A 27,259-nucleotide genomic window follows, 5' to 3' on the forward strand; every position below is an offset into this window, starting at 1 on the left:
CCGGTGCGGCCATCGCTGTGGGCTGGACCCAGGTTGGCGGCTTTTGCCATGTTCCAGTGACGATCGCGGGGGTGTCCTGTACGGCCCTGCTGGACACGGGGTCCAATGCAACGCTGGTCCGACCCGATATTGTCCCAACCGGAGCTGCTGTGCAACCGACTAATGTGCAACTTAAGACTGTGACCGGTGATCTGGCCCCAATGAGAGGGAGGGGAGTGTTCCAGTTCAAGGTGGGGGACCTCGGTGTGTCTTATGCTGCCTGGGTGGCTGACGTGCAGGACGCCTGCATCCTTGGGCTGGATTTTTTACGAGCCATTGGCGGTGTACTGGACTTAGGCAAAGGCTTCCTCGTAACCCCTGATGGGAAGAAGGTGCCGCTTATTCCTCCCCCGGTCTGCACAGCATCTGCCGCGGCGTCCACCTCCACCGCAGAGACCGCTGCAGACCCGCCAGCAGAACAGCGAGCGGAGGAGGAGGAGGAGAGGCTCTTAGCAGTGAGGAGTATCTGGTCAAAGAACTGTGAGGGGCTGACTCCACAGCAGCAAGAGAGTCTATGGCAGGTACTAAAAGAGTTTAGTGACATTTTTGCCCTGAAAGAAAGTGATGTTGGCTTGACACACTTGGTAGAGCACGTCATTGAGACCGGGGATGCCCAGCCTATTAAAGTGCGCCCACGCCGCCTGCCCCTGGCTCATCAGGAGGCTGCGGACAGAGAGTTGTGTGAAATGATGAAGGCGGGCATCATAGAGCCATCTGATAGCCCGTGGGCCTCCGCGGTGGTGATGGTGCCTAAGAAAAAAAGTCCTAGGATGCGTTTCTGTGTGGACTACAGACCACTCAACAAAGTGACGAAGAAGGACTCTTACCCCCTTCCCAGGATTGATGAGTCTCTCGACTTAGTAGCCGGGTCCTCCTGGTTCTCCACCCTGGACCTGCGGAGTGGCTACTGGCAGGTGCCACTGTCCCCGGAATCCAGACCGAAGACAGCCTTCTGCACTAACAGGGGACTATGGCAGTTCAAAGTCCTGAGCTTTGGTCTTTGCAATGCTCCTGCGACCTTCGAGAGGCTTATGGACAGTGTGCTGGCTGGCGTCCCACGGCAACGGTGTCTGGTTTACCTGGATGACCTTCTAGTGCACGGGAGCTCCTTTGATGCTGCCCTGGATGCCCTGAGACAAGTGTTGGAGAGGGTGGCAGCTGCAGGCCTGAAGCTGCACCCCGACAAGTGCCACTTCATGAGGAGGGAGGTGGAGTTTCTGGGCCACAAGCTGGGTCGTGAGGGCATCAGCACGTTGGAGGAAAAAATTCACACCATTACCGAGTGGCCCACACCAGCAGACCAGAAACAGCTCAAAAGCTTCCTAGGACTGGCGTCTTATTACAGGAGGTTTGTGAAGGGCTTTTCCTCCATAGCCGCACCACTCTTCCACCTGCTGCAGAAGGACCGTGACTTCATCTGGACCCGGGACTGTCAGCAGGCGTTCGACACCCTCCGCAGATCGCTGACAGAGTCTCCAGTCCTTGCCCCCCCTGACCCCGCCCTGCCTTTTGTCCTGGACACTGACGCAAGTAATGTGGGGCTGGGAGCGGTGTTGTCGCAGGTTGGGCCGGAAGGGGAGAAGGTGGTGGCGTACTTCAGCCGGGTCCTGAACAGGAGTGAGCGGTGCTACTGTGTCACACGACGAGAGCTGTTGGCTGTGGTGGCGGGGGTGAGACACTTTAAGTACTACCTGTGCGGCACAGCATTTGTTATCAGAACTGATCATGCTGCCCTTCAGTGGCTGATGTCTTTCAGGGAGCCAGAGGGACAGGTGGCTCGCTGGCTGGAGGAGCTCCAAGCCTTCAATTTCACTGTGGAGCACAGAGCAGGGACGCACCATTCTAACGCAGACGCCCTCTCTCGTCGCCCATGTGCTGCAGCTGGCTGCCGTTACTGTGAGAAGCGAGAGGAAATAGAGCGGGAACTCACGACAATAGACGGAGCAGCACAGCTCGCCTGCAGGGCTCTTCTGATGGTGGATGCAGCGGAGTGGAGGGCACGGCAGGAACAAGACACGGACCTGCTGCCGGTCCTGCAGTGGCTGGAGAAGGGGGAGCAACCCCTTTGGGATGAGGTCACTGGGTTTTCCATCTGTACCAGGGGGCTATGGGCCAAGTTTGCAGCTCTCAGGCTGAAGGAGGGGGTGTTGGAGCGTGCCTGGAAGGATCCTGCCACGGGGGAGGAGAGGTGGCAGGTTGTGGTGCCAAGGTCGCTGAGGTCAGCTGTGCTGGAAGCCTGCCATGGGAGCACTGGCTCCGGCCACTTTGGGGTCTCCAAGACTCTCCGCCGCCTCCGCCAGGGCTATTACTGGGGTCAACAGCGGAGGGACGTGGAGGACTTTTGCCGCAGCTGTGATGCATGTTCCTCACACAAAGGGCCACAGGACCAGTCCCGGGCTCAGCTTCAGCAGCAACCAGCAGGAGCCCCAATGGAGCGAGTAGCTGTGGACGTCATGGGCCCATTTCCTCGCACAGACAGAGGAAACCGCTATGTTCTTGTGGCCATGGACTATTTTACCAAGTGGCCGGAAGCATACGCCATCCCAGATCAGGAGGCTGAGACGGTCGCTGATGTATTAGTGGAGGGGATGTTCAGCCGCTTTGGAACAGCAGAGACCCTCCACAGTGACCAGGGGCGTAACTTTGAGTCCAAGGTATTTGCTGCCATGTGTGAACGCCTTGGGACTAAGAAAACCCGCACCACCCCACTTCACCCCCAAAGCGATGGGCTGGTGGAAAGGTTTAACAGGACGCTGGCCCAGCAGCTAGCCATCCTTACCTCAGAACACCAACGGGACTGGGATTACCATCTTCCCTTTACCCTCATGGCCTACAGGTCGGCAGTACAGGACTCCACCCAATGTACGCCTGCCCTGCTCATGTTAGGGAGAGAGCTGAGAACTCCTGCAGAGTTGGCTTTTGGGAAGCCCCCGGACGTGCCAGAGGCACCACCGGGCCGGGACTACGCAAGGAAGCTGCAGGACCGGCTGGATTCTGCACATTCCTACGCCCGAGAGCAGCTGGCGAAGGCAGGCCTGCGCCAAAAGAGGAATTACGACATCACCACTAAGGGGAGGCACTTCCATGCTGGGGAGCTGGTGTGGGTCTACAGCCCAAAGAGGAAGAAGGGACGGTGTCCTAAACTGGATAGCAGCTGGGTGGGGCCTTGCAGCGTCCTAGAGCGAGTAGGGGAGGTTGTTTACAGGGTGCAGTTGCCTCCTAGGGGGAGGATAGTAGCGCTGCACAGAGACCGGATGGCCCCCTACAGAGGGCAGTCCCTCCCCTCCTTTCCAGAGGGACGTGTACAGAGCGTCCGTGACCCTGCTCAGAGGGACCCCCGACCGGGGCTGCGTTCCCCTCCCTCGGACTCTCCACCCCAAAGCCCCGAAGCTCCGCGTCCACCTCAGGGGCTCAGGAGGTCAAGGAGGGAACGTAGGCTACCACCCCGCCTCAGAGACTGTGTCGTTCCCTCGGGGACGAGGAACTTATTGCTGGGGGGGCAGTGTAACGATGGTTAAGTGTTATTGTACAGTGACATGTTGGTGATCTCTGCACACTGTTGGTGTTCCTTTAAATTTCATGTTTGGTTGTGGTGTACAGGAAGGGGTGGGTGGGACCTGGTTGTTCTGTGTGTGTGCCAGGCTGAAGAGAGGGGGAGTTCGAGAGCGCTTCCCCCTGAGTTAACAACCCGCTGGCTTATGTGCCAAATAAACGGACAAACTGAGACCCCAACCGTCTGGTTCTTGTGAACGTTACAATACATTTTGGGGCATGTATTCTGTATTCTGTAATGGAATACATTTTAAAAGTAACCTTCCCAACACTGCTATAGTCTATGTTCTATTTATAACAAGTAAGAGCACCACAGGGCAGAAGCAGGCAGCAGGCAGCAGTACGCGTGCATTCCCAGATCACTTCTGAGTCTTGGATTTGACACATTCCAGCTTAACTGTAATCCATTTCATGCTAATAAACTCATTTATGTGTTGATCTGGGCCTGCTTCTTTTTCAAGGTGGTTACACTGAGATCTGATCTTGTGACGTCGTTGTGATCCTTCACAGTGATTTGTGGAGCAGCTACAATCGGTTTAGGTTATCAAAAGGCTCTTCTGAATATCCTCATTATTCCCTGTGTAACGTGAGATGAAAAGATGCAATGTAAAAGGGCTTTGAGCTGATTTTTTTTTATATACACTATCATTTTTCACAATGATTGTGAAAATGATTTTCATGCAATGAGAATAAAAGGGCTTTTTATAATCATTCATTCACTGTCTTTGTTTCTACTGCTGTGAAAGCAATCCATTGCACTCTTGTGAAACATATTACCCCTAGGCTTTTTGTTTTTGTGGAAACTCAGTCAAAAAGCCTTTGATTTAGCTCTATGCATATCTCTGTGGCTGTATCCTGATTAATGAGAAGTTGCCGGTGAATATGTGAAAAACCTTCAGCACTTCTTCCTGAGTCAGGCAGTGAGCAGCAGGAAAATCAATGCTGACCCCTTCAGTCCTGTATGTATTTTAGCATGTGTCCTCTAGTAATTATCACACAGCACTGCATAATCAGTGAAACCACTTAATAATTGAACTCAAAGAGTTTCTTTCTATATATGCACCATCAAACATGAACAGTTAATTTAGCCACATCGGATCCTGTCAAATTATCTTGAAAAAGCAAGACACCCCTTTGCACTTATGGGGAATGTCAGCATTAGCTGAAGCTGTAGAGTCTGGGCATCCATCAAGACGAGCATGTAAAATATATTTCGAGACCGTTATGGTCAAGCTTTTACATAGACTCATAGGCATGAATGTCGTGTTAATTTGGGGCTTTAAATAATTTTTTTGAACTGTTCTTTTTAATGACTGTAAGAAAACAAAAGCTCGGTGCACTAGATTGAATTTTTGGGGATTTTCTCTAATCTGCACAGGGTCAAAAGTATATATACAGATATATACACAAACACCCCCGTAATATTTGGTTACACGTCAAGTTGCACCGAGATCATATGTTTTTGGCGCCCATCAACAAGCTTCTGGCATATTTCTTTATATGCCAGAAGTCTCACCTTTATTCTTTCAAACATACCTCTTGTCATTGTCTCCAAATATCTTACTTTTTGTTTTGTTTGATAAAATTCTTCCCCAGATGATATTTGGCTTGTCCATGAGGGCAGCTGCAAATTTTAGTCGACTTTGGAGCAGGGCTTCTTTCTCAATCGGCACACTCTCTGTCCATGTTGATGTAAAACTCACTCCACTGTGGACAGTGATGCTGGAGTTTCCAGGTCATGGCAGGCTGAGCGTTGGTGGTTCCTGGGCTATTCTTTAACGGTCTAATCGATTTTCCTTTTAACCCTGAGAAAATCCAAAAGAAATTTAAACTCGTGCAATTCTTGTTTTTTTGTTTTGTTTTGTATTTTTCTTTTTTCTTTTAAGTCATTAAAGTTATATGCTGGACAATCATTACCATGGCATTCACTCCCGTGATGAATGTATTCAAACGTCTGATCACAACTATTACCTTTAACTTACATGCAGCGTATATTGCTGAAATGCAATAACAATGATGTTAAGATTATTAGACTGATCTGTGGACATTCACTTTAAAATCTATTGCACTTTATTTGATTTCATTTTTATTCCTAAGTGCCTGTGCTATGGCCTATTTGTTAACTATACGCATGTGTTTAGATTTAAAAGGTACAATTCACAAGCCAGATTCAATATTCCATATTCCATAAAATCCGTGCATCATGTTGCATCATGTTTTGAAAGTGCAGGGAATTTGTATAAAGAGCTGTTGTAGAAATATTGCTTTAACACATCTAAGATAATAATAATAACAACAATAAATGAATTTATTATTAATATAAATTGTTACATAACGCGAATCCATAAAGCAGGAAATGGAGAGTTTGATGCTTAAAATGTGGTCGGTGTGTGTCTAGTCATCGTAGTTTCTTATTTTTATTTTTACCCTATGGTATTTCTTCTCCTCCCTGCGTTATAGTACAGCGAGGAACTGGAAACTTGTAAAAAATTACTCGATAGTATAAAAAATTTCTCACGCTGCTAAGTAGTCTGCGCATGCGTACTTGAATGTCACTTATATTATAATAATAAGTGCTAAGAGCTTTTAAAATGCGGATATTTTACACGAGTCATCCAAGCAGTAATAAATGCCTCGATAGGTTCCCGGTTTCGAGTACAAGTTTCTTAAACATTTAATTGAAAACGTCCAGCGCAGCTCAAGCGAAACCGGAAGTTGTCGGGGGTGAATTTTCTTGACTCGGCAGAGATGACCCACATCAGCAGCATCAGCTTCTTCCAGAAGTTTCCTCGCAAGGTTTCGAGTGCGGCATACTGACACACTTACGCAAACGCGGGCAGGCTAGGTGACATTTTCGTCCTCGCCAGTGGGTCAAAGCTGAAAGTTGCTGTGGGGGCTGTGACACTTTCTGGAGGAGCACCCCGACGGCGATCTGAACTATTGCCCGCTGCAGGGACAACTGCGGCGGCGGGGTGAGACATTGGATCCCGGTAACCTGTGCTTCGTTTTACACGAGGCATGCTGGGTGTTTTATCGACGTCAAACCGAAGCTATTGAACAAACAAAAGCAATTGAAAGAAGTGCCGACCGGCCGGTGTGATGGGTAAAGATTATTACAAAGTGCTGGGTATAGCCAGGGGAGCATCTGAAGATGAGATAAAAAAGGCGTACAGAAAACAGGCTCTGCGCTATCACCCCGACAAGAATAAGTCTCCTGGAGCTGAAGACAAATTCAAGGAGATCGCCGAAGCCTATGACGTCCTCAGTGATGCCAAGAAAAAGGACATTTACGATCGTTTTGGAGAAGAAGGTAACCGAACTCCTTCCCCCGGGTTGCACGAAGTTTTGCAGCCTTTGCATTTACCGAGTTTAATCCTCTGCAAATAATGCAAAGCAAAACGTGCATCTTCTTACTCTCTCAATCTAATCGATGTACACATGCATCCTCCTCAGTGCGGTTTCTGGGGTCTTTCTGCAGCAGTTATCTGACAATAGTTGGGTGTACAATAGGGTGCAGCTGGAGAACCTGCTGGAAACAGCAAGTTCTTGCCCGTCCTGTCGGTGTGCCTCTCTCTTGTTATTATTGTGGCTTTGAAAAAATGATTTGTACCTTCAGGCTTTGGTGTCCTTGTCCACACCCTCATGGACAGGGAGGGACAGAGATCAAACTTTGAGATGTCTGGAAGCAGAAAAATATTTTAGCTTCTGAGCATTTACTTCTTGCAAGTAGTAAATATTTTGTGTCAGTTTGTTTGTTTGTTTGCAATCTTTAGACGTTGATTCAAATCATAGGGGTGAATATAGGGTGAATTAAGGTCAGTGTGTTATAAGTGTTAAAGCGGTAATGCCGAGGTATTATTCAACAGATGAGCACCAATAAGCTGATCAAAAAGATCAATAATCAGGTGGCTGTCATCTGATGTCATCTGATAACTACCTTGTCATTAGCAGTGATCAGTGTTTGTCTGTTGTGTTAAGACAACTATGTGTTGACTTGCACCAGTGATGGTGCAGTGAAAACTCTTTTTTTTGCAGTCAATTTTTATATAAAGAATGCTTAGTTTCCCAGACATCAAAGGGTAAATAAAAAATAACAGTAAAAACGAAACAAACATGCTATTTCAAACATTGATATGACAGTGATATTTCCCGTTCTTTTTTAAATACTTGGCGATGTTGTCTTCTTCAACAGGATTAAAGGGTTCAGCTGACACTGGAGGCAGAGGACATGGCGGTCAAAGCTGCAACTACAGCTTCCACGGGGACCCTCACGCAATCTTCGCTGAGTTCTTCGGTGGCCGCAGCCCATTCGATCACTTCTTCTTCCAGGACGGGGAAGACGACGTGGACATCAACAACCCTTTCGCAACGTTTGGCATGCCAGGAATGGGCGGCATGGGTGGGTTTCACCGGCCTTTCAAAACCCACCCGGCAGGAGTTCACCGAGCGCACGAGAAGAAGAAGGACCCGCCTGTGGTGCACGAGCTGAAGGTGAGCTTGGAAGAGGTGTTCTCGGGCTGCACGAAAAAGATGAAGATTTCTCGCAAGAGGCTCAATCCGGACGGCTGCACCATGCGCAGCGAAGATAAGATTTTAACGGTGGACATTAAGCGTGGCTGGAAGGAGGGGACGAAAATCACCTTTCCCAGGGAGGGGGATGAGACTGCCACCAACATTCCTGCAGATGTGGTGTTTGTGGTCAAAGACAAACCTCACCCGGTGTTCAGAAGAGAGGGTTCAGATATTGTTTATCCTGCAAAAATATCTCTTAGAGAGGTAAGATAATCATTCCAACATTAATCATGCTAGTTTATCTTTTTAAAGATGCTTATAATCAAAACTCGGCCGAGCACTTGGATGTCTGCTTATCAGTCCTTTTGTCTCCAGGCATTGTGTGGCTGCACGGTCAAAGCTCCCACACTGGACGGCCGGACCATCACTGTTACCTCTAGAGACATTGTCAAACCCGGAACGAAAAAGCGAATAAGCGGCGAGGGGCTGCCGTTGTCCAAGTTCCCAGAGAAGAGAGGTGACATGATCCTGGACTTCACTGTTAAATTCCCAGACAAACTGGCCCAAAACACACGCGATACACTCGAGCAGATTCTTCCGCTGTGACATGTTATGACTCCAAATCCCCAAAAAGTTAGCATTTCCAGCAGCACTGTCCTGTGTACTACCTGGACTTTTGAGGGCAGATTTGGGTTCAGTGGGGTTTAATTTTACTGCCTGAACAACAAATCCGTATCCTTAACCCAGAATCCAGCTTGTTATTTATTTATTTTTTGGCTTTGAGTGAAGGAGACAAAGGCAGAAAGACAAACAGGTGTTCTTTAAATGTTCAGTGAATTGCAGCACTGGGAAACTTATTGTAGTAACTGAGGATTTGATAACATAGCAGATCTTTGTGCGAGTGCTTTAGGTAACACATAGCCAGCTGCTTAACAATACCTCCCTGATGCAAGTGCACTGATGCATGAATGTGGCTAAAACTTCATTACTCATAGGACATGATTTGGGTTTCCATTAAGTAAAATTGAGGCTTAGATATTGTGCGGGTCTTGAAAGGTGAAACTTTTTGAGATATCTGTAGCAGTATTGGTCTTACTAGGAGTTAATAGAGTTTTCTTTTTCATTGATAAATAAAATTCAGTGTTTTACTTGTCGTTTACACTAAGCTATAATGTAAAGCTTTGTGAAAAATACACCTAAAGTGTTCTCAAGGCTGAAAACAGTAGAGCCCTACCAGGACTGATGCTCAGTACGACTCTTATGGAGTGTGTGTGTGTGTGTGTGTGTGTGTGTGTGTGTGTGTGTGTGTGTGTGTATGTATATATATATATATATATATATATATATATATATATATATATATATATATATATATATATATATATATATATATATATAATGAGATGATATTGTTTATAATTATAAAACTGTCAGCCACAACTTTAAATCCACTAAAAGGTGAAGTGAGACTTAACATTCATGTGGATGTTATTACATGTAACACTCACTTAAAGCCCCTATCATGCAGGCCTAGAGGCCAGTTAGTGACCCGCCAACAACCAAAGGTCGCTAGGGAAAAATGTGCATTCCCAGTCTGGTTAGTGAGTGGTTGCTGGGTGAAGTTGGTTGCAAAGAGATATCACCTGCAGATTTCCACGATCACCCAAAGGGAGGTGATGCTGACTTGTCTGCAAACACTTGCCAGCTGCTTGTTGAGCAGAATGGAAATGGAGTAAAAGTTGCACCTATTGAAACATAATAGTTTTGTAGTAAAACACGGGTTTTGCTTTGGAGGTGAGTGCACTCCATTTTTGGTTTGCGTTGCAAGTTTCACTACTGCTCCATGGTTAGATAGCGAATGCTTGCAGACAAATTAGTGTCTTGTGTAGAAGCAATGGGCGAAAGCAGAAATCTGAGCGTTGACAAGGAGGGTTTTGTGCAGCACCTTAATTGTAGGTTATTTCACCTAGCGACAGTCTGCACAAGCAGTCGGGGATGACTGGGACTCAGCGGCCAGTCCCTCGGTCATTACCATTGCTGAAGCCCAAGCTCAACCACTTGTGGCCAGTCTTCTTCCCAAGGTGTCACATCGGCCTCGAAACCCTTTAGGTTTCAGTTGATCTTTGGAACGTGGCAGAGGCCTCACTACATAGAGGGTATCTGACAGGTCAAAGGGGAGGTACCTGTGCACCTGATTGGTGTAAGTACATACACTATGCTAGGGGTATATTTAAAGAGAAAATGATGGGGTCATTGTTTATTAACTTTCCAGCAGGGCATTTAATAAAATTAGTCACCAACGTACCATGAAGACTTGACAGGTCTCCACACTACACTGTGCTCATCTGTAATGCTGCTCTGTTTCATGTGCTGCAGATTATTGTAAAAATGGAGTGAGACTATAAATGATCCCTGTTTAGTATCAGAAAGCATTATATCCCAATGCTAATATATCTGGAGATAGGCCAATTAACTTATGCTACTACTAATAATAAGATGCACCTTGATGGACCTCCAGTATTTTCCAGATTTTTAATGGAGGACAACAAAGGCATAGGGAGTTTTCTTTTCTGCAGTTGTAAAGATGGCACATGTTTACTTTTCCAAACTCTTGTTTAACCAGAAGTACACACAAATTATTGCTCATGTAAAATATTTGTTGGAGAAAAAAATGTGCCAAACATTTGTCCCTATCTTATTGTAATATATGTGTGTAAGTATGTGTCTTAAAATTTGCTGAGGACATGTGTGTATCCTGTCACATGACTGAAAATGATCAAAACCTGACTGCATTCATACCCTGTTAAAATGCACAGAGAAATTGATATTTTATACAGAAGTCATGTATTTGTGATGGTTTATTCATCCTTTTTGTTCTTCTAATGGTGTCTGTCTGATTGCAGATTGAATCAAAAGCCAGTGTGTTTATAATTTCTTTTATCCAACCTGTAAAAATGATATGAAATGTGCTGCCGTTATATTTCACATGACGATGTGAAAAAGAAGTTTAACCTCCAGCTTTAAAGGCCTGCAACCTTTGATCATTCTGTCTTATATCACGAGTCTATTGTGCCAGACAGCTTTCACTCTAGCGTGTACAGAATCGGGTGTTGTGTAGTTTCACAGTTGGGTGATGATCCTGAAGACACAGTCTTTGTGATGATGATGGAAGCTAGTGAATATTAGTAATTTTAGTATCAGTGTGACTGTCAGAGAAAAATAAGTAAACCTCATGATAGTCAGGAACTGCCGCTTCGTCCTGCTTCTGCACATGGTGTAACGTGAATGTAGAGATGTGTAATCTCTCTAATTTCTCTCTATTTTATTTTATTATTTTTTTACAGAATGAATGATTTCTTTTTTTTTTGTTTACCTCGTTTATGTTTTGAAATTTCTCAGGTTGGGATTCAGAAGCCTTTGATTTTTAACAACAAAAGTTTTATGAATTGATAATAGGAAATATGGAAATTTCTACTTGGCCTTTCCTATGCTGTGATGATTAGCATTTCCACAATAAAGAAACTGGCAAACCAAACTGGCCAATACTGCCTCACTTACTGTCCAATGTTTTAATTATATAGCTGAATTGTAACAACAGTTTCCCTTAAAATCTTTTCTCAGGTTTCACTGTATCCAGCACGTTATCTAGCAAGCCTCATACATTTTGGTTTAGAGGGACTATGCTTAAATTTAGGGCTTAATTTATTTCAAGTTAACGACCAAATAATATTACAGAAAAATGCCCAACAATCAAATGACCCCTTCCAACCCCCTTAAAGAACCATGTGGTGACAGTAGAAAGGAAAAACTTGCTTTTAACAGAAAGAAACCTCTGGCAGACACAGGATCTTGGAGGGGCAACAATCTGCTGAAGCCGGCTGTGAGGGGAAAGAGAAAAGAAAAGAGGCATTCGCAGAGATGAGGAGAAAACAAACTATCTCAGAGAAAAGATAAAATCACATGGCAAAAAAAAATGCTCATTGCATCATAGGAAGTTCCTCGGCAGCCTGAGCTTATGGCAGCATATCTAAGAGATGGTTATGATGGGGTCTAGTTATTCAAGACTCGTGTGTGTGCAAGAAGAAATATTTTAGTTTAAATTCTAGAACTAACAAAGTGTCAGTGAAGAGAAGCCAATACGGGAGAAAGGCGGTCTGTGTTCTAGTCCCTTTTGCTACTCCCACTTCAGTGTTTTGGATCAACTGGCTCTCCAGAGATCTTTCAGAGCAACCTGACAATAATGATTAACAATGGTCCAATCTAAGAATAACACATGCATGAACTAGTTTGTCAGCATGTCAGACATACTTCAAAAATGACTACCAGGTTCCTCAAAGTGTTACTGGAGGCTAACTTAACCCTCCACTGCATAGCGTTGCCCTGAGGCAACAAACCACATTTTCATGCCTTACACTACATGAGAGACATCTCCATTAGGAGGCAAGATAAAGATCACTATTTTACATGTTTATGGACTAACCTATTTTACAGGTTAGTGGTTCAATCCCTGGCTCCTCCAGTCTGCATGTCAAGAATGTGAATGTGTATGAATGTAGTTAGGAAGCACTCAGTTAAGCAAAAGTGGGTGAATGTGGCATGTTGTATAGAGCACTTTGAGTAATCTGGGAGAGTAGAAAAGCGCTATATAAAAATCAGTCCATTCACTGTCTGAACAGAGTTTCGGCATGTTACTTTTGCACTGTTTTGCATGTTCTGGCACATGTTGTTATTGCATGGCTTGATTAAGGTACACATTAGGCTGACATCTGGGGCCAGAGCTCAAACTGTTCTGGGCCAGCACAGGGCCAGCAGTGTGTCTACAACTGGCCCGTGGCTGCACACCACCTACAGATGGCCCACATACCGCAATGAATGACGGCCCTTTGGTGGCCCAGACCAGGTTTGTCAAATTTTATGATTGATATATTATTAGGGACCCTAAAGCTCCCCCAAAATAGGGAGAAATATTTTATTCCCCAAAAATTAAAAAGTCATGCTGTAGAGGGATAATGTCATCCAGAGTACATAGCTGGCTAGACACCAGGTTTCTGAGGTTTTGTCACAATTAAGAAGTAGAAAATTGGAGGTCAGGAATGCCTATAGTATAACGAACCAAGTTGTCTAATCTGGTTTCATAAATAAATACAGCAAGGTACTATTTGCATAGCAATGGAAATGCATGCAGTGTTTTCTAAAGATGTTACCCAGGGAAAACATGTATGAGGTAAAAGGTATTGGTCGCAGCACAGAGCCCTGTGGAACTCTATGTGACGAAGAATCCCTGTTTACATGAACAAAGTGTGGTAATTGGTATTGAAGTACAGAGACAGATACACTGTCAGAAACTATAAGAATATTAGTGACCCACACTAGTGTTACTTTTGTGCTATGATAAACTCTTCAAATGGACTATTTTACATTTTTTTAAAAGGTCTTGACGCATGCTCAATCATCCAGGTAAGTAAATCCCAAAAGATTGATTCTATTCATCTGGAAGTAGCGTTTTCAGTAGAAGAACAGAATCAACTTTTTGGGATTTTTAATAAGTTTCTGTATTAGTCTTATTTGAATTGTTCAAAGAAACCATGTAATTATTCCCGTTGTATTAAAGTGTCCTTGTCTCTTTTTTATTTACTGTGTGAAAATGAACAGAATTCAGATTAGATATCATCTAGATATCTTCTATTCAGATAAAAATAGCAATTTCGTGGTTAAAACTGTGCAGTCTTGGTTTTATTTTGAAGACCGCAAGCGGAAATACGTCTGTCTGCCTCGATAGTCGGAAATATCATATGCACGAATAAAAAAAAACTGTGTCACTTTCAAGGACACCATAAGCAGCCAGTTAATACATTCAAGCTGTTAAAGAAAAGGTTTCTACAGGGCTTGTTTTGTTCGCCTGTAAAGAACACATCGAGGAACTAGACATACAAACGTCAGCGTCAGAAACACTAAATGCTTCCGGCAAGAACCTTCAAAATTAAAGTTTTATAATTGACAGCTGTCGTAAATGATTTTGGCCTCCAGGGGGAGGTGTATGCTCACAGCTATCAGCGCTCATAAGCGAAATAGCAACAATATCAAAAGTTTAAGTAGACAACGGCATCCAAACGTTTCGTAAAAACTAAAGAAACGCTTCATAATATTCATACATTCACAGTACACATTTATATATAATTTAATGACAGTAATGATGTAACTTCGACTCAAAGATCCTGTAAAATGTCAAAATAGCAGACCTCTAATAGACATATCCATGTGATTTTTTTACTACATTTTAACCAAACATTGCTTTACACTCATGTCGTTCTTATTCTTCTTGATTAAACTTTAAAATCCGGACTATGAAGCAGTCGCTCTGGGGAAAGTTGGTGTTTACGAGAAACCTTGAATGCGTCACTGTTCCACCCCTGTTGGGCTGGCACTAAGCTAACTCTACAGCAGCATACCGACACACATACACACAGGTACACTGTACCCTTAAACCTTAATAGGCCAATTTAGCCTGTTCGTTACGCAGAAGTAAGAAATATTAAACACTGTCTGTATAGCTGTAACGTCATTTGCGAGTGCACCGTTAGCAGGCTAACGATAGTTGGCTGAAACTCGTGCTCTGGTAAGAATGACTCGCCTTCCATGTTTACTGCGATCTTGATTCAGCTAGCTAGGTAGCTAATCAATCTTGAGAAAGAGTAACGGTGTAACTCACTAACATGGGGGATTGCCAGTCAAAGATTCAGCTGCATGTTTCATGAGCTGTCTGATAACTGTCTGATAACTGATTAAGTGGCCACTGGAGTATTAACTGTTATTCGTTATTTGTGTTGCTACAAGTGGAAGATGTTTGACTGCGTCTTGGAGCTAGCAGCTAACGTTAGCGTTTTCTAATGTAATGAATGTTCAAGCTATAATGTGTAGACAGTGTTCAGAAGAAGCAATTTATACAGCTTATACAGTACTGTGCAAAGGTCTCAAGCCAACCCTCGTTTCTTTATATTTTGTTTGGGAAATTGAGAAGGGGTGCAGTGATTTATTGAAACATGTGCAAACACCCATTGAAATACAGTATGTAAGGCAAAACAGAATTTGTATAATTAGCTTGAATGTCTGTATTTTGTATGACTACGTTTATTCTTCAACACAGCCTAAACTTTCTTAGGCGAGTGTGGCTTTCATGTAATTTTCATTAAGTAGTCTGTGGGAATAGTTCTCCAGGCTCTTTGGATGTTGGCTGTCAAGATGATCCCTGCTTCAGTAATTAAAGTTTGAGGTCTGGGGAGGCCAGGCCATGACTGATAGTGTTCCTCTGCTTTTGCTGTGTTTTTGGGATCACTGTCATGCTGAAATATGAAAGCAGCTAGACACTCCAGACTGTATTGCAATTTTCTGATTGTAATTTTCTGGATTCAGAATTCCATCCGCTTTGCCAAGATCAGCAGTTTGCAGCCATAAACTCCCGTAGACATTCACTGTTGTACCTCTCTCCTGGCCGCCTCCATACTTATCGATGATGATTTGAACGAAAAATGTCAAATATGCCATTGAATTTCAGTCCAGACTTTTCTCTCTGTTTCTATTCATTAAGAATGGCTTCTTGACAGCCACTGTTCCACTGAGACTATTTCTGATGAGGCTTCATTGAGCAGTAGATGGCTCAATTGAAGCTTCAGCATGTCTTTAGGTCCCATTTCAGGTCTTTGCTGGATTTTTTATTTTTTCCTATTTTCTAAGGACATGACAAGTATTTGGCGTGTAGCTCCTTGAGAATCACCTTGTTTGTGCAAGGATACTATTTTATAACTGTCAGACTGTGTTATCTTCTTTATAGATGTATCTAAAGAAATGGGAACAAATTGTGTTTTCTGTGACAGGCTGCTGCAGTGTTTAACAAAGTGCCTCAAGACCGTTTTAAACAGATTCTTTGCTAAAGTTCTGTGCCTTTTTTATCCTTGAAATGATTCACAAGTTATTGTTAATTGGGTAAGAAATAAACAAACAAAACAAAGCCCCCTGAAAATAGTCAGAACCAAGGACTTGACTGTAAATTACAGAAAAAAACCCAGCCAATGTGCAAGATTACAAGAAATTTTGGCTCCCTGGATACAAAAAATAAAGAAATAAGTTGTGACTCTAGACTTTTGCATGCCACTGCGTATGTACAATCCATGGTACATGTATAAAGAAGAAAGAGTTTTTTGTCTCTTGTTTTACAGCTGAAAACCTTCCACTGGAGGCTGCTGGACTTGACAGATCCAGCTATGTGAGCTGCTCTGATGTGTGGATTCCTAAATCCATACAGTGCGTGGTTGAGACGGCTCTCAAGCTGGTCTAGAGGACAACACTATTACTGTGACATACATATCCAGCAGACCTGCAGCTGATTTAGCTGAGCAGGTGTATGTTGGTCAAAGTTGTAGCATAACTCCCCAGAGCTGCCTCCATCCTCCCTTCCTCTCCCTCTGCAACCCCTCATAGGACTACTATGCCACTGGGATTGGGAAGAAGGAAGAAGGCGTCCCCGCTGGTCGAGAACGAGGAAGCGGAGCCTATCCGCGCGGGTCTCAATGTGCCAGGTATGGAAGGCATCGATGGTGGGGTCGTCGGGCTGGGAGAAGGCGCCACCTCCGAAGGCCTGCCGCCGCCACCTAACAGCATGCGGCCTCGCCTCATCTTCCACACCCAGCTCGCTCACGGCAGCCCCACAGGCCGCATCGAGGGCTTCAGTAACGTGCGGGAGCTTTACGCCAAGATTGGCGAGGCTTTTGGGATACCACCGTCAGAGGTAAGCCTTCCTGCAGACATTAATGGATTTGAGGATTTATAGATTTTCTCCAGATATGCTTGTGGCAGAATTTACCTGATGTTTGTCTTCCTTCACAGGTTATGTTTTGCACTCTGAACACTCACAAGGTGGACATGGATAAACTATTGGGAGGTCAGATCGGGCTAGAGGACTTTATTTTTGCCCACATTAAAGGCCAGAGAAAGGAGATAGAGGTGTTCAAAGGCGAGGATGCGCTGGGGTTGACGATCACTGATAATGGAGCCGGCTACGCTTTCATCAAGGTGAGGAATGTTTAAGTGATGGAGAAAGTGTTTTTTTATTGACTCAAGCACCACCGGGTAAAGGCGTGACCCTGGAATGAAAGTGAATCAATTACTTGCTGTAGGGAGAAAGCGATGAGCTTAATAGTGAATTGGATTTTTTTTTTGTTTTGATGGTTTTTCAGAGGATTCGTGAGGGCAGCATCATCCACCAGATCCAGGTCATCAACGTGGGGGATATGATAGAGTCGATTAATGGCCACCGCCTTATTGGCTGTCGACACTACGAAGTGGCCAAGATGCTGAAGGAGCTTCCCAAAGGAAAGGAGTTCACCATCAAGCTGGTGGAGCCTCTTAAAGCCTTTGGTAGGTGCTGGAAGAAGATGCTTGAAAACCTAGTTTGAAGGGACCTGTTAGGGCTTTCCTTTTTTCCTATCATTTATAGATATATAGTTTTATATGGTAGGAATTTGGATAAAAATGTTTTTAAAAAATTACATTAGCATATTTCCCCCCAAAAAACAGTCTGGTTTCGGCCTGCTCTTAACACATTGAGGGGTTTTTTTGTACCCTTAGATCTGTAGGATGTCACTGAGGAAGAGACATCCTTTACATATGAGGGGTAGCCAATCAGAAGAAAGCTGGCTTAGAGCGAGGGGGAGGGCAGGTCAAACAGCTAGTTCTAGACAAAGGATTGAAGTTTTTGGCTGTGGCAAGGCCTAATATGAGGTAAATAAAGGTTATTTTGAACAGTGACTTGACACTTCTAATGTAGAGCAACCCCACAGGGTGTACAGGTTTGTTTTTGTGCCAGGATTCTAGGTCTGCGTCTTGGACCCACCTTTTCACTTGCTCTCTTACAAATATATATTTCATCGTGCTAATAACATCCTTATTAGTACATCAGATGTCCTAAACAGAAACCTAGAGTGGTAAACGAACTACGTTTTCAGTTTTCCAGCTCACGGAGTAATCAGTAGAGAGTAATAAAGAGGATGAAGACTGCCGCAGCAGAGGGAGAAATCTTTAATTATTTCTGAAAAGGTTTAATTCTGTTTTGTAGACATGATTAGCCAGAGATCTGGTGGGTCTAGGTCAGCTTCAGGGGTTCAGCTGGGGACCGGCAGAGGAACCCTTCGTCTTCGCTCTAAAGGGCCTGCCACTGTGGAGGAGCTGGTGAGCATGCCTGCAAGACCTGTGAACTAATAACTGGTGGTTGTACTGTTTAAATAAAATGTCCCGTTGCTGCTCTTCTAGCCCTCTGCATTTGAGGAAAAGGCCATCGAGAAAGTGGATGACCTGCTCGAGAGTTATATGGGCATCAGAGACAGCGAGCTGGGTGAGTGTGAGTCCCCGATGGCTCTGTGAGTGTCTCACTTAGCGTGATGTGAGTTAAAAAAGATCTTATGTTTTTTTTCTTCCCCTCAGCGGCTACCATGGTGGAGCTGGGAAAAGACAAAAAGAACCCGGATGAGTTTGCAGAGGCTTTAGATGAAACCCTGGGAGACTTTGCCTTCCCCGATGAGTTTGTTTTCGATGTGTGGGGCGCCATCGGAGACGCTAAGGTCGGGCGGGTTTAACGACAGAACCGAAGCAGAACGACCTGCTTTGCGTGTGTGCTTGTTACACCCACAACATTGAGCACTACTAGAAAACCACAACACTACCGTCATGAGTTTGTTTTTATTCCACTGCGCACTCTTTCTATTTTTTTGAGTTTGTACTGTTTATTTTTGTTTGTTTTTGGGAGACTCATCCTTAAAAATGAGGATAATCCAGTAAACGGGAGAGGAAGGTGACTATGATGACTTCCAAAGTGCTTTTATTTGTCTTCCAGCTGTTCCCAGAAAATACGAGCACGCCAACGAGCATTTCCTTCGACTGCGTCACATGAACCTGCATGTCATTGTTGTAGTTGCTGGCAGTGGACCAAACACGGGGCAGGTTTCTAAAATGGGAGAAATGGCAAAACAGAGGCTGACACAGAGGAGATTGATATGGATCTTTTTTTTTTTTTTTTGATTGTTGCACTGTGTTGCACGCACTGTAAACCAACTACGGAAGTGAGCATGGATTACACTGTACCTGTTGAGCGACTCTGTTATTGCACAAGCATGGGTCTCCCTGAAGTACAGTGTCGTCCTGAAACACTAAATGTTACTGTGATGGATCAGTTTTACAAGCATGTGCTGTTACATTTCTCTCCTCATAATGAATTTTGCTGGTTTTCCTTTTTATTTTTCTTTCTTTTCTTTTTAAGTAAAGGTAAAAGGAGTGTTCTCGGAGAGAAGTCATAGTAAATTGTAGCTCCTGACTAAAAAGACCAGAGGTGTTTGTTTACTGTTAACACATTCCGTGATGTAATGAAGTTAACCGTGCAGACTGTCTTTCACACATTTGACAGTGTTTGAGAAAATCAGTGTTCATTTACTTTCATTGAAGTATGTGCTAGGAGAAAGAGAAGAACGGCGGTCTCCAGCTTGTGGATCGTGTTGACTTGTTATTTTTTTTATAGCCGGTGTGTTTTTTATATGAGGTGACGTGATGTCTATTTTAAAACAAGGTTTGCATAACTGACGAATAATGAAAACTTGTGTTGCAGTTTATTATGGAGAGCAGTATTACAGAAGAAGAAAGAAGTGATGAGTTGGAGTAGTTGTGTTTAAAAAAAGAAAAAAAAAGAAAAGACAATAGATCTGCCTTCATTTCTTCTTATTTCTTACATTTTATATACTTTGTTAGAAGTCTGCGTTCTGGTGCGTGCGATTGAAAAATGAGAACACTTGAAGCAGAATGGGACCAAATGAGTTTCATCTCCTGCAGTCGTTTGTTCACTGAAAGGAAAAAAATACAGCGGCAATGTTGCGCCAGCTACTTGGTTTAGGTAAACACACGTCTTAAAGAACTCTGGGTGTTTAGCCTTTTCTGTATATCCAAATGTATGAAGCTATTTTGTAGTTTTGTTTGATTCTTTCAGAGTTCATGGATACCTAAATGGGTTATGATGCTAGAATACTGTAAAACTAAGGAGAAGACATTATTTTGATGGCTTTGTATTACACCGGTGTCAGTGTCCAAATATAATGCAATAACATCCACACAGCAGCCGTCCTTCTGTTTCTTCTTTCATCAACTTAGCACAACAAACTGCCCCGTGGCGTCTGGTCTGAAAAATCTTGATTTGGATGAGTTTATTCAACACTTTGAGCCACTATTGTGAAACAAAGAGACAAAACTGCAACAAACCCGTAGTCTTTTCCAAGATTCTGAGAAACCGTGCCCGAGATAACTTTCTGTGTTTGTGTTTCTTCTCACTCCTGTGTCTTCTTGAAATATAAATGACATTTAACTAGACAGTGAACTAGGTGTCAGCAGGTAATAAGATCTCTCTGGGTCAACATGATAGTGCTGGTCAAGCTCAGCAAGGTCACTTACAGGCCTCAATGGAGGGAGGTGACAAACTGAAGAGCCGCCGATGTTCCTGCCACTTTATAAAGGGGCTTTTTCAGCATTTCTTTAATAGGATTTTCAGATGAGTTACTGCAGTTCAAACATTGCAGACAGGCCAAGTCTCACTAAAAAGTGCAAAGAAAGTCTATGAGACCAAACGTCAAATATAATTGCAATTAACAATAAATATTTTGTTAAACGTGACACTAAATTTGAAGCATGAAGATGAGACAATGACAGTACAAATGAGGAAAAAAACATTGTATTTAATGAAATGAGTAACAAGAGTGTGTGTGTGCGCGCTGCACATGCAAGGATGTCCTCTGTAACTATGAATGTCAGACATGGTGATGTATGAGGCTCTAGAAAATGATATTACTGAGAGGAGATATAGATGGAGAGATGTCATAAATAACTAAATAAGAATGACTAATAATAACAAAGATAATGATAATAAGGACAGTAATAGTAAATACATAAATAAAAGGAACAGAGAAATAGGGTTATGCATAATAATTGAGTAAAAACTATATCTGTAATTGGCTTGGATTTGGCCTTCCTCGCCACATCACCTGCTCCAGAGGGTCCCAAGAATGACAATAATAGCAAAATTACTTGTTTTGCTATTATTATACTTCAAGCTTATTTTTATTCGAGGTTTGTGAGTACACAATGTCTTTGTTCTAGTTTGAACAACAGACCTTTTACCAGGTAAGTGTTACCTTACCTGGTAAAAGCTTAAAGTTTAACTTTGGTTCACTATTACGACCTTTTTTCTACATAGAAGAATTTTCAATAGGCTGGACTGTGTCCAGTTTCCTAAGCTTCCCTGAGGCTAACAAATGAGGGGTGGTGACATGTCCTGTATTTACTACAAGCGAGGTAAACAAGTTCTTCAAGTCCCTGTTGCTCTATAACCTTGGTTGCTCATAAACTGTGTCCAGACTGCTCTCTGGACTCCCTGCAGGGTACTTACAGACAGCAGCTCCCCCTCCCACACACCCTACATCAAGAACCATGGCGTTGCGCCCACGCGCTTCCTCCCAGCCTTTAAAGCTTACCTTCTTTCAGAGTTCTAAGCTAAATTCGTTCCTGCGACCTCGAGCTGTTTCGTCACAGTCAGGCTCCATGCTGGAAGATGAGCTCTCCTGTCCTATATGCTGTGAAATCTTCAAGGACCCGGTAGTGCTCAAGTGCAGCCACAGTTTCTGTCGGGCCTGTCTTCAGCAGTTCTGGAACAAGAAGAAGGCCAGGCGTGAATGTCCTGTCTGCAGGAGGAAGTGCTCGCTGACTGAGCCCACAGTCAGCTTGGCTCTGAAGAATGTGGCCGAAACCTTCCTGAAGGAGCACGGGTGCAGGGGAGCCACAGCGGGAACTGGGGCTGGTGATACAGGGAAACAAGCAGTGACAGTGGATTTTAAGTGCAGTACACATGAGGAAGTTCTCAAACTCTTCTGTCTGGATGATTTTGAAGTCCTGTGCTGTGTGTGTCACACCTCCAAGAAGCACCTCGGACATCGAGTGTGTCCCATAGAAGAAGGTGCTCAGGATCTTAAGGTATTGTACTTTTGTTCCCTTTCCTGTTACCCACATCCAGCTTTAGCAGATGTCTACTCCGCACAGATCCTTGTTATGCTGGAAGGAGTTAAAAGGGAGTTCTTCCTTCCTGCTATCACCAAGCGCTTGCTTATAGAGGTTCACATAATAATTGGAGCTCTCTCTTGTATAGTATGCGGTTTTCACCTTATGAAATAAGCACCTGCTATTCTTAATTGGAGCTACATAAATACAGTTGAACTATTTGCCATTTAAGCAAACTACCTTTGACCTTTTAGTCCTCCTTTGAAAATGTCACTTTACTGCTTTCAAATTGAAGAAGGTGATACTTTTGCAAACTGAGAAAACTGTTAACATTGTTCAATGTACAATAAGATAAATATGACTCTTTATCCTCGCTCTTCAGGCAGAGCTGAAAAATGAGCTGATTCCTCTGAAGAAAAACCTGCGTTGCCTCTATGAAGCCAAGCAGGAGTGTGATGACACAACTGTGCATATCAAGGTATCAATAAACACTCAGATACCACGAAACACTAGAGGACATTGAAGGTGACGTAACAGTGACTGAAGTTGAGCAGTGCAATGTTAAGTGTGTAAATATGTCAGCTAATGTCTCAGAGCAGGTGAAATATACTTCTCAAAAAAGTTAATGTCTAACATCAAATCAGATAAACTTCCAGGATACTGATCTGGTCAGTTAAGTAGCAGAGAGGGTTGATGGTCAGTTTCAGTTGCCTTGGTGCTAATTAGATTAACAACAGGTACTCTAGATGGGCAACAGTGAAACAACCATCCAAAAACATGGTTTTAAAAGTGGAGGCCACTGACATTTGTTCCATTCTTTTCTGGTTTTCAATAGTTTTGCATTTGTCTAGGGTCAGTGTCACTACTTGTAGCTTGAGGCAATACCCGGATTGTGCAGATTGCACAGGTAGTCCGGATCCTCCAGGATGGTACATCAATGTGCCATTTTCAGGTTTGCTGTCTCTCCCGGCGCAGTCTCAGTAGCGTGAAGGAGATTCCAGGAGAGAGGACGTTATTCTAGGAGAGGTGGACAGAGCCGTAGAAAGTCCTTAATCTGTCAGCAGGACCGCTATTTGCTCGTTTGAGCAAAGAGGAACAGGATGAGCACTGCCAGAGTCCTACGAAATAACCTCCAGCAGCCCACTGGTGTGAATGTCATGATGAAACAATCATGTTTAGGGAGTGGCACCATTGGCTAGGCAGTGGCAACACGAAGGAACTGATACCACTGACTGACCCTCACTCTCGCCTAACATAAATCCAACAGAACACTTCTGGGACATTATGTTTTGGTATGAGCTGGTGGGTTGCACCTCAAGTCCCTTTTGAGGAAGTATGGATAAAGAAAGAAAATTAGACTAGAAATGAATTTTTACATTGATCCATATTCCCATGTGTAGAACCAGACTCAGGCCACAGAAAAGCAGATCAAAGAGGAGTTTGAGGAGCTGTGGGAGTTTCTCCGGAGGGAGGAGGAGGAACGTCTGGCCACTCTGCAGAAAGACGATAAGGAGAAGAAAGAGCTAGTGAAGAAGAAGTCTGACAGCATCGCCAGAGATATCCTCACCTTCTCCCATGCTGTCATTGCCATTGAGAACGAGATTGCATCCAGTGATGTTAATTTCCTTCAGGTGAACAGATCTTAACGGTTTTCCGCATCACATCCATGCCACGAAACACACTGCTTATAACTCTTTCTTTCCTTATTTCAGAATTATACAAACACAAAGAAAAGGTAGGAGGTTTAAAAAAGTATTTGGCAGCGTCATGCCAGCTTCAACGCTAGTGATTCAGCACTACTTTCTTTTTGTGTTTCTTTTACCTCTCACAGAGCACAGATCCTACCCAAGAATCCAGAAAAAGTCTCAGGTGCTCTTATAAATGTGACCAAGCATGTCAGTTCCCTCAAGTACCACGTGTGGGAGAAAATGGTGGATCTGGTTCAGTACAGTAAGAACTCACGTGACTCTGTGACACATTCTTGTATACATCACCAAGGAAGATTTGTTTTTTCTTTTAGAGATCTTTGCATTTAAACAGTTCAACGTATCTCAAATTTCTTTCTTCTTCTTAATCACCGACTATGTGTAATCTTTTAGCACCCATCACCTTGGATCCTAACACTGCCTACTCCTGGTTATCCCTCACCTCGGATTTGACCAGTGTGGCCAACAGCGGATCCCTGCAGCAACTCCCGGACAATCCTGAACGGTTTGGTCATTTTGTGTTTGTTCTGGGCTCAGAGGGTTTTACATCAGGCCGTCACGCCTGGGAGGTAGAGGTGGGCGACAAAGTGGAGTGGATGCTCGGGGTGGTCAAAGAGTCCATTGACAGGAAGGGCCGCATCTCGGGCTGTCCCGAGGGCGGCTTTTGGATGATCTCATACTTTGAGGGGGAGTACTCAGCCATGACAAGGCCCAGCACCCCGCTGCACCTGGAGGGGAAGCTAACTCGAGTAAGGGTGCAGCTGGACTATGACTCTGGAGAGGTCATCTTCTCCAACCCTGTCAATATGACACCCATCTACACTTTCAATGACTTCTTCACTCAGAAGTTGTACCCCTTCTTCTGCCCTGGTGCTAACATCAACGGAAACAACCCCAAACCTCTTAAAATCTGCCCCGCCAAGGTGGCTGTGTGGAACAGCGCGACGTGGTGATTAGTGAGGACCTTAGAAAGGACATCAGTAGAATTGAAATTCATTATATGACCCAAGTGTGAATCAAATGATTAAGCAAATTATGTCAGTGCATGATTGTTGGTAAAATGAGCACGACACAAGCTGAGTGATGACAGCAGTAATTGGTTTATTTCACTTGGGTTCATTTAGTGATTGACTGCAGGTTACGAAGCCAAAAGAGGCTCTTTAGAGTGAACAAGGGGACGCAGTTGCAATAATTATGCAGCAAGGCTCCATTATACTTCTCAGCCAGGCAGGCTGTCACACTAAGCATCTCCTGCCTACTGTCATGAACATCAATATCCCCCTAGTGGTTCCTCACACTGGAACACAATTATTTTCACTTCTAGTTCAGAAAAACACAAACAACCTCATGCGAGTGTCACAGATGATTTAAGTTTTGCTTTTCCCCCCGCCTGGTTCAAATGTGACACAGATCTGTCATTCACTGCCGGTATAATCATTAGAACACACACTTTCACTCATCTGACCTGGACTTTTTTCATACGTGATCATTCTGAATTTAATGGCTTTGCAACAACTGTTTTATAAAATATTATACAGTTTTAGTTTATCTGACTAAGTGTGTCTTTAAGTCTTTAAGTTTTGTACAGTGACTCCTGCAACAGCTTGTTTTCCATGCAATGATGACACATACACGCAACCATTGTTTGTATAAATGCTGAACATAATTGCTTGGTAATTGTCCTTAATTAATAAAATGATCATATTCTGAGACCACTCTTGTCCCTCTACATTATTTTATTGCGTCCTTTATACAAGATGTAACTGGAAACTTGATCTCCTCTTCTCCACACATGGAACTGCCAGGTTGCGACACTGAAAAGGCTGTTTTGTCCTCTCCTGTCGGAGAGGAGAAGGCTGGTACAAAAATGTCAGTGCAGAGGTTACATGTTAGTAAGATCAAGCTTTTGGGTGGCAGATCACTTACCTTTATGCTGCAAAAAGAAATGGTAGGGATGATGATGCATGCGATTTTAGATCTTCTTCTAAAGGGGAAATGCAATCTAATGATGAGGACCAGAAGGAGCAAGAGTTAAAGTCTGCTTTTTCTAATTTAAAAAATACAAGACAGCTTTAGATGTAGTATTTTATCCTCCTCAGTCCTTATTTTGATGCTCAACATTATTGTGGACTTTAGTCTGCATGTTCTCTAGCCTGCCACCCTGCAGGGGGCCTTTGGTCAGAACCCCTGCTTTGTTAATCAGCAGGTTGAGACCCACTGTATTCACCAGGGAGACCTCCTGCTGGGTGTACTGTTTTATGCAACAAAGGTCAGTGGCGTCTGACAGAGAAAGAAAGAAAGTGGAGCATCAGGGGCGGTCAATAGTGAACAGTCAGATAAATATCAGAACAGTGGGCTAGTGGTGGAGGCGGGGCCTGTTTGTTCCCTGGTATGTACAGACTATAACAGGAGAACATCCAATGATCAGGCATAACATGACCACTAAAATGTAGCGTGAATAACACTCAGTATTTGTTCATCATGGCGGGATTTATTAGGGAGCAAATGAACTTTGTTCTCAAAATTGATGTGTCACAAGCAGGGAAAATGGGCTGTTTGTCAGAGCATCTTCAAACCTGAAGCTCCTGTGGGGTGTTCCCAGTCCACAGAGGTGAGTATCTATCAAAAGTGGTCCAAGGAAGGGACAATGGGGAGCCAGGGTTCACTGATAAACACGGAGAGTGAAAGCTGACCCATTTGGTCCAATTCTAGAGATAAGCTAACGTAGCAAATTTCTGTAAAAGTTAATGGTGGTTCTGGAGATGTCAGAATACATAGTGTATCGTAGTTTGTCGTGTATAGGGCTACATAGCACAGACCAGTGTCCGTGTAGCCCGTGCTGACCCGTCCCAACAATGGGCACAACTGGACCATAAAAAGGAGCACAATAATGACTTTGAGAAGCTGACTTCAATTCAATTCAATTCAATTTTATTTATATAGCGCCAAATCACAACAAAAGTCGCCTCAAGGCGCTTCATAGATACAGAGAAAAACCCAACAATCATATGACCCCCTATGAGCAAGCACTTTGGCGACAGTGGGAAGGAAAAACTCCCTTTTAACAGGAAGAAACCTCTGGCAGAACCAGGCTCAGGGAGGGGCGGAGCCATCTGCTGCGACCGGTTGGGGTGAGAGAAGGAAGACATGCTGTGGAAGAGAGACAGAGGTTAATAACAGATATGATTCAATGCAGAGAGGTCTATTAACACATAGTGAGTGAGAAAGCTGACTGGAAAGGAAAAACTCAATGCATCATGGGAATCCCCTGGCAGCCTACGTGTATTGCAGCATAACTAAGGGAGGATTCAGGGTCACCTGGTCCAGCCCTAACTATATGCTTTAGCAAAAAGGAAAGTTTTAAGCCTAATCTT

The 27,259-nt window shown here is 43.8% G+C and overlaps 3 protein-coding genes across 3 annotated transcripts; all 3 read left to right on the top strand.

Moving 5' to 3' along the window:
• Window positions 1-6,390: 6,390 nt before the first annotated feature.
• On the top strand, window positions 6,391-9,385 carry dnajb1a (DnaJ heat shock protein family (Hsp40) member B1a). Its single transcript, XM_085352578.1, has 3 exons — window positions 6,391-6,901; window positions 7,784-8,367; window positions 8,479-9,385. The coding sequence occupies exons 1-3, from the start codon at window positions 6,691-6,693 to the stop codon at window positions 8,707-8,709; spliced, it is 1,026 nt and encodes a 341-aa protein (XP_085208704.1). The 5' UTR covers window positions 6,391-6,690; the 3' UTR covers window positions 8,710-9,385.
• A 5,155-nt stretch (window positions 9,386-14,540) lies between these two features.
• On the top strand, window positions 14,541-20,300 carry gipc1 (GIPC PDZ domain containing family, member 1). Its single transcript, XM_085352579.1, has 7 exons — window positions 14,541-14,719; window positions 16,317-16,885; window positions 16,984-17,169; window positions 17,334-17,514; window positions 18,212-18,324; window positions 18,406-18,487; window positions 18,577-20,300. The coding sequence occupies exons 2-7, from the start codon at window positions 16,586-16,588 to the stop codon at window positions 18,726-18,728; spliced, it is 1,014 nt and encodes a 337-aa protein (XP_085208705.1). The 5' UTR covers window positions 14,541-14,719; window positions 16,317-16,585; the 3' UTR covers window positions 18,729-20,300.
• A 1,194-nt stretch (window positions 20,301-21,494) lies between these two features.
• Window positions 21,495-24,886, top strand: LOC146633845 (E3 ubiquitin-protein ligase TRIM39-like). Its single transcript, XM_085352580.1, has 6 exons — window positions 21,495-22,155; window positions 22,562-22,657; window positions 23,580-23,810; window positions 23,892-23,914; window positions 24,011-24,129; window positions 24,279-24,886. Exons 1-6 carry the CDS (start codon window positions 21,616-21,618, stop codon window positions 24,836-24,838), a joined length of 1,569 nt encoding a protein of 522 aa, XP_085208706.1. The 5' UTR covers window positions 21,495-21,615; the 3' UTR covers window positions 24,839-24,886.
• Window positions 24,887-27,259: the final 2,373 nt, after the last annotated feature.

The sequence above is a fragment of the Diplotaxodon limnothrissa genome, linkage group LG4 (genome assembly GCF_057381915.1).
Source record: "Diplotaxodon limnothrissa isolate DT_005_m linkage group LG4, D_limnothrissa_male_GT1.1, whole genome shotgun sequence".
Classification (NCBI taxonomy): domain Eukaryota; kingdom Metazoa; phylum Chordata; class Actinopteri; order Cichliformes; family Cichlidae; genus Diplotaxodon; species Diplotaxodon limnothrissa.